The sequence below is a fragment of the Plectropomus leopardus genome, unplaced genomic scaffold (assembly GCF_008729295.1).
Source record: "Plectropomus leopardus isolate mb unplaced genomic scaffold, YSFRI_Pleo_2.0 unplaced_scaffold5006, whole genome shotgun sequence".
NCBI lineage: Eukaryota > Metazoa > Chordata > Actinopteri > Perciformes > Serranidae > Plectropomus > Plectropomus leopardus.
The window spans coordinates 1-7,705 of record NW_024654947.1 but is presented as its reverse complement, the minus strand read 5'-3'; the positions used below and the strand labels follow the sequence as shown (position 1 = coordinate 7,705).

The 7,705-nt window shown below is 41.3% G+C and overlaps 1 protein-coding gene across 1 annotated transcript; it reads left to right on the top strand.

Annotated features, from left to right (window-relative positions):
- Window positions 1–551: 551 nt before the first annotated feature.
- On the top strand, window positions 552–7,467 carry LOC121939530 (atlastin-2-like; the record flags this gene model as incomplete). The annotated part of the gene is made up of 8 exons (XM_042482543.1): window positions 552–837; window positions 2,598–2,729; window positions 3,443–3,547; window positions 3,632–3,682; window positions 6,696–6,752; window positions 6,932–7,024; window positions 7,112–7,250; window positions 7,340–7,467. Coding segments are annotated over exons 1-8 (954 nt in total), but the record flags the coding sequence as incomplete, so codon positions are not given.
- Window positions 7,468–7,705: the final 238 nt, after the last annotated feature.

Here is a 7,705-nt window from a genome sequence, read left to right as displayed (position 1 = left end):
TTAAAGGGTTAAAATTCTGACAATGAATGAAAATTTAATATTTCTGATTAGGACTGATGTTGGTTAAAGAAATGAACTCAGCACAAAAAGCTGGTCTTTTGCAGAGCTATAACTACTTTAAATTATAACAGTAGTTTATGTTACTTTATGTTTTGGCTTTAGCTGCTTTATTTGTAACTGTAGTTCATCCAATATTTCTTTATTTTAGATGTTTACAGTAGTTTAGGGGAGATTTCAAAATATTTTGATAAACATCGTGTATTGCGATATTGTCTAAAAATGTCATGATTTTATTTCGAAGCCGTATCGCTCAGCTCTGACTGAACTGTAACTTGATGGTGCGTGGAGGCATGTAACTGCGTGGCGATAATTGTAATTTATATGCTGTTTATATTGATTTAAAGTGTAACTCTGCTCTACAGCGTGACCTCAGATTATTCAGAAATAGATTTTGGTAAAGTTGTGACCCTGAGAACAGCCAATAAAAGCTCAGCGTGGTGTGTTCGGTGTTTTTCGTTGATCTGTCAAACTTTGTCCACGCCACTTTCTCCTGCAGGAGGCCACGGGTTCAAATCAGACACCTCCCCGATGAGGCGTGAGGAGGACGACGACCTGCTGGAGGAGGAGGAGGAGGAGGTGGGCGTGGCCAGGCCGGTGCAGATTGTGGTGGCGAATGAGGAGGAGCACTCGTTCTCGCTGCAGGAGGAGGCGCTGGAGCGGCTGCTGCTGCAGGAGGAGGTGCAGGACCTCCACGTGGTCGTCGTCTCCGTGGCCGGAGCTTTCCGCAAGGGCAAGTCCTTCCTGCTGGACTTCATGCTGCGCTTCATGTACAAACAGGTACGCTGCTGACCGAGGTCACGTGACACACGTCTGCTCACGCGGCCCCCTGAAGTCATTTAGAAATCAAAAATGTGTTTAATATTAGGTGTCGACTGATTATCGGCCCCGCTGATTATCAGAGCCGATATCTAGCATTTCACCAATTATCCGTATCAGTATTTTATCTTGATCACTGCCAATAAAATGAGTGAATGAAAAAGTGCATGGAGCCAGCAGCAGGGAGCATGGGAGGAAAGTTTACTCTGTAAAACCTCAGGGAGATAGTTTGAATTATTCCTTTTTTTCACTCAATAAAAGAAGTTGCAGTGAACTTGCTGTAAATTATTAGTGATCATCATTGGTGGATTGGTTAAAAGTCACAAGAAAGTCTTCTGAAAATGTGCAAAAAAAGAGATGCTATTTGCATCTGAATGCAGCACAAAAAGTGATGTCGATCCAGGTCTGAACAGGTTAACTGTTATCTGAAGAGGAGAGTTTGGAGTAAAAGTGTGTGTGTGTGTGTGTGTGTGTGTGTGTGTGTCTCGGTCGACCTTTGGCCGTGTTAATCTACAGTAAGCGCTGAGGAACATTCTGGAGGGTTTCATGATGCTGTAAAGAGGATTTTGGGCCGTCACAATGGCGGCTCTGTGGCTGGGCCTCCGCACGGCTCACTGCTGCTTATTCCACACATAAAGGCCATCTTTATGTGTGGAATAGGCCCCGCCCACCCAGGTCAGGTCACGGTAGTGCTGCATTTTAACTCGCCTCTTGCACAGGTCATGAAGAACGAGCCCGGGATCAGACCGCACAGGCGCTGCTTAATGTTTCAGCGGATTAATTGTTTATTAATAATCATAAAGGGGAGAATGATGATGATTTTAAAATCTGTCGACTGTCAGATGTGTCCATTCTGTCTAATTTATGGCCATTATGTTTAAACTATATGACAAAAATATTTTCCAGAATAAAAATTAGGGGTGGACAGATTATCAGCCTGGCCGATTATTGGGACCGATATTTGAGATTTTGCCAATTATCTGTATCTTCATTTTATTTTAATGATTGGCGATAAAATTAATGAATTAAAAAGAGCAAAGAGAGTGTCAGCATGGGAGGAACTTTTACTTTGTTAAACCTCAGAGAGCTGTTTCTGTTTGTTGACTTTATAAAAAAGTTGCTGGTAATTTCCTGTTTTTGATGTTGAAAGTTTCAATTTTGATTAAACATTTCCTGAAGGCATTTAAACAATGTGTTGTGTTGGAGTTTGTTATATTCCAAATTCTAAATATTGACAAAGTTTTTAAATTTGATTGTAAATTCTTGTGGGTTCCAAATATCGGTTATCGGTCTCATTAACTACTAATAAGAAGTATCTGTATCTGCTCTGAAAAACCAATATCAGTTGACCCCGAATAAAAATGATCATAATAAGGTACAAGGTAGCTTTATTGTCATTTTTCTTTAACGTAGTTTAAGAAGAAATAAAATTGAAGTTGATCCTAAATTCTGCGACATCTTTCTGGAGTTGAAGGAGCTGAGGAGTCTCGCAGCCTGGGGAAAGAAGCTGCTCCGTAATCTACATTATCGTTAATCATCGCAATAAATAACCGAACAGAAAGAGACTCTGCGTGTTTAAACAGCTCCGTCTCCAGTTCAGCAGTAAATCTGATTCATCACATGAAGGATTTAATTCTGAGTCTGAGTCTCGAGTCTGTCGTTAATATTAAACTGTAGCAGCGACCGTGTGATGACCTCTTCACCCTCCTCTCTCTGTCCAGTCCGGTTCGTGGGTCGGCGGCGAGGAGGAGCCTCTGACCGGCTTCACCTGGCGAGGCGGCTGCGAGAGGGAGACCACGGGCATCCTGGCCTGGAGCGAGGTGTTCGTGGTGGAGAAACCAGACGGCTGCAAGGTCAGTTCACACCCAACACCCAGACAGCCAAAGTGCTCCGTTATAAACATGTTTCAGGCAGCGAAGTGTGTTCATGGTTACCTCACTGTGACTGAGCCGTCCAGCAGGGGGCAGGATATCAGCTGTCTGTGCATGGAAAGGCAGATTTCAAACTGCTGCCAAAAACTCACTCATCAAGACTAAACTCTGAGAATCTGCAGACTTCATGAAGACAGCAGAGAGATGCTGATCAGTAGTTTTTACAAAGATTGATTTGATCCATACATGAAAAACTGATGTTTAAAGACGCCATTTTCCCACAGACTGCAACAGAATTCAAAATTCTGCCAAAAATTCAGTTTCTCAGATGATATTCTGAAATGTTACACACTTCATCTGCCGTGACAGCAGTTTTATACCTTTTTTTTCCCATGAACTTTGAAAATTTATTTAGATTTATTTAATTGTAAGTATATATTAACAGAAACAGTTTAATTAAAAAACTTTTTCTGGGTGATTTTCTTGGAACTTTTTTCTTGCTGTTTTTTGGTCCGTGTGTTAAGTTAAGCTCTTTGGTTGAATTTTTTTTAATCAAAAACATGTTCAGAAGACAATTTCTTCAGGTTTCGAAGGGTTAAAAGAGACGACCAGATGATCCCAAATGATGACACTGACTCATCAGTTTTATTTTTATTGAGCGATCTCGGAATAAAAACGCGTTTTTGTTGTTGCAGGTTGCAGTTCTCCTCATCGACACACAGGGGGCGTTTGACAGCCAGTCGACCATCAAAGACTGCGCCACGCTGTTCGCCCTGAGCACCATGACCAGCTCCGTGCAGGTCAGCCGTGTTTAACGTCTCCGAGCTCTTAATGACGGTGTCGCTGTGATGTCACTGACGGGCCGAGGTCTGTGTGTGTTTCAGGTGTACAACCTGTCCCAGAACGTCCAGGAAGACGACCTGCAGCACCTGCAGGTCAGTAATCCACCTGCACGCACTTCCGAAAGCGAAAGCTTCCCGGAGCGCTTTGACGGCGGCGGACCGCTCCGTCCTGTTTACTTTATGTCTTCTGTCAGGCAAAGTCAGGATTAGGATATCAGGATTATCAACACGTGGAACATGTTTCTGCGTGCAGGTGTGACGTTTTCCTTCTGCACCGCGATAACGTTACATCATACGCCATCTAATGTTGTGATGTGGCTGTTTTTTAGTTTCCGTTTACTTTAATGCCAAGAAACGAGTGCCTGGAAAGGTTTTGGGAAACTGAATGTGCCCAGAAGATTTTGGAAAAGTTGTGAAATTTAGTTATAGAAACATGCACAATAACACATGATGTGTTCAAGGACCGTCAGATCTTTGAAAATCGGACTATTTCTGTTTTTACAGTGTCTAGCTGTGATAAATGGTGTAGGTTTGATAAAGATATTTTTTGGGGCTTTTGTTGCCTTTATTGGAGAGGACAGATGCAGCGTGAAGAGGGAAACAGAGGAAATGACATGCAGCAAAGGACGGAGGCCAGACTCGAACCCGCAGCTGCTGCGGCGAGGACACGGCCTCTGTACTTTGGGCGCTCTACCAACTGAGCCACCAGAGCACCCCAAGTTTTAGTGATCTTCAAAGAAAACCTGCTTTACATATTTTCTTTAAAAATTGTCAGTTTTTTTAAAAAAGAAAAATAAGGAAAATATATATGTTTTAAAAAGTCACAAAATAAAATTTAGAAGAAAAAACCTGCTTTGCAAACTGGAAATGAAAAAAAAAAATCAAATTTTTTCTCTCTAAGAATTGCCAAAATAATGGCCAAACATTTTTTTTTTTTTTTTAAATGGAAAACATTTGTGAAGCGGTGTTTTCTTTCAAATAAACTGAGAGTAAAATAAATTGAAAATACAGCCATTTAAAGTTGTATTCCTGAAAATAAAAAAAATAAAAACTTAAAAATTAAAAAACTATTTAACACTATTAAAAACTTTTTAAAAAAAATAGTAAGACATGCCTCCCATTTTTCCCCTCCCCTCTGATAAATAACAGACAGTCCCTAAGCCACGTTAAGATGTTTGAATCCTGCTCTGTAGTTGTGCAGTTTGCCTCCACGTGTTGGTGGTTTAGGTCTTGAAACCCTGAAATATCCATCCAGTTGTCTCAGTCTTCGTCTTGCTGATCAGCAGAAACTGCTGATGATAAAATATCTCACAGCTCCTCAGCTGACGGAGCAGCTGCTGGTTTCTGATCCGGCAGATCGACAGCAGCGTCCCTGTGCCAGCTCGTCTCTCTGAGAGCGCAGAGCTCCATATCGGGACGGACGGCCTTATGAGGCAGCGAACGGCTCGGACCGAGAGCCCGACAGACATCTCTGCCTCCATCTTTGGTCCCGGCTGCTCGTCAGACTTGTCAGTCACACTGCGAGCGCCCAGCTCTGATTTTACATCCCAGAGCTGCACGACGGATATTTCAACTGTCTGAACCCTGGAGCCACGTCAGGCTAACAGTGAAGTGATCAGACGGCTTTTACGAGCATTTAAACCTTCGACACAGAAACAAAAAAAAAAAAAAACAAAGTTTGGAAAACAGGAACTGACCTGAGAGCAATGTAAAAGAGTGACAGAAAATTATAAGAAAATGTCCAAAAATTATCTAGATAGATAAGACGGGTCATGGACAACCTAGAAAAGTCATGGATTTTGTGAATAGCAATTTCCAGGCCTGGAAAGGTTTTGGGAATTAAATACACCCTGCAAGTTTTGAAAAAAAAAATCACGAAGTTTTGTTCCACAAACCTGTATAATAACACATGATGGTTTCGAGGGCAAGTGGGAAATGTGAAAACCCAACATTAAGTGAATGATTTTTTTTTTTTTGAAGCCGGTTTTCTTCTGTCATTTTTTTAAAATGTTTTGGTGATTTTTGAATAAGATATTCCTCTCATGTTTCATTGAAAACTACCAACAATTTAAAATGAAATAAATGGCCATTTGTGCCTTTTTAAAATCACCAAATGTTTATTTATTTTCTTTTTTAAATGGCGGAGAAATTTTTAAAGAAAAAAAAAGTCAAGAATTGCTCTCTAAAAATTGCCAAACAATTTTTAATGGAAATGTTTTTCATTTTATTAATTGAAATTCTTAAAAAAAAAACATGCTGGAAGCCGCCATGTTTTCTTGAATGTGAAATGTGTACATTTAAAAAAAAAAAAAAAAAGTTAAAAACATTTTAAAGAAAATTACCTAAAAACATTTTTCAGGTCATTTCTGTGTTTCTGTTTCTTTAACTTTTTTTCTGATTTCTTGGATTTTTTTTGTAGTTTTATGTCAAAAACATGGGAAGAAGACGATTTGCTCAGCTTTCAAAGGGTTAAATTGAGACTCCTCGAAAAATGTTGAGATTCTTTCTTTAACGCTTTGAAACCTAAAAGAAATGGCCCAAAAATTGTCAAAAAGATTACATAAAAGAGAAAAAAAGTCAAAACACGAAAATACCTGAAAATAAAAATGATACATGACTTTAGTTTTTATTTTATTTTTTTCAGTAACATAGATTTAAATGTAAAATCATTATATTTATAAATATACGTTTCTATACATTTTTCCTTGTTTTGTTTTTTTTTTTGGTAATTTTTATAATAATCCTCCCTCATTATAAAACAATATTTTCAGTAATTTTGCTAATTTCTTGCAGTTTGTTGGACGTTTATTGTGACGTTGCTCGTTGCCTCGTTCACCCACTTTTTAAAAGAGATTTTCTCAGCTTTCAAAGGGTTAAAAATGACTCTTCTGCTGTAAATTCAGGCGCTGATGACGCGTCAGCTGCCAGCTTTGACACAAACACAGATCCTCTCGGCTGCTGCGGCTCAGAGTTTTCAGACGGACGCAGATGGAAAAGTTTCACCGGATGAATCCGATCTGCTGCGTGTTCCCAAACTAACGGAGCTTTCTGTCTGTGTTGTGATGTTTGATCGGATTTTAACCCGCCGCTCGTTTCCTCTCCGCAGCTCTTCACCGAGTACGGACGCCTGGCCATGGAGGAGGTCTACGAGAAACCCTTTCAGGTGAGATCCCGCCTCACGGTCCTCGATAGTTTAGATATTTGACCTTCAGTCACTCAGCAGCTGGAAGAAGTTCCTAAAGTTATGATTTGAGCTGCAAACAAACGTGAAGCTGTCAAACTGGAATAAATGTTTGTTGATCTCGTCCCTGATCAGTCAGCTGACTGTGTCCGTGTGTGCAGACGCTGATGTTCCTGATCAGAGACTGGAGTTACCCCTACGAGCACCCGTATGGACTGGAGGGAGGACGCAGCTTCCTGGAGAAGAGACTGCAGGTCTGTGTCCCCGCCCAGGAGGACGTCTTTCACATCTGCAGACTGATATGTCCCCATCTGTCCTCATGTCCTTGTCTCTGTCCCCAGGTGAAGCAGAACCAGCACGAGGAGCTCCAGAACGTCAGGAAACACATCCACTCGTGTTTCTCCAACATCAGCTGCTTCCTGCTGCCTCACCCCGGCCTCAAGGTGGCCACCAACCCGCACTTTGACGGACGGCTCAGCGGTAAGACAGGGACACGGACGCAGACGGGACGTCCTCGGGGACAGACGGCAGGATTGTGTGTGATGACGTGTGTTGCGTTTGTGTGTCAGACATCGACGAGGAGTTTAAGAAGGAGCTGGTGAAGCTGGTCCCAACGCTGCTGTCTGCAGAGAACCTGGTGGAGAAAGAGATCGGAGGAGCGAAGATCACCTGCAGAGACCTGCTGCACTACTTCAAAGTCAGTTTATGTTTTCTTAACGCCGCCGTTCACACCTCATTCATCTTTCACACCACCATCATCTTTCACACCGCCATCATGTTTCACTGGCTCTGCTGGTTTTGTTAGTGGTGTCAAGACCTGAGAAATTAATAAGCTTCTTTGGGTATTGTGAAAGGCAGCGTATAAATAAAATCAATGAACATTATTGTTGTTATGATAATTATTATTACTTTGAAAGATGATGGTGGTGTGAAAG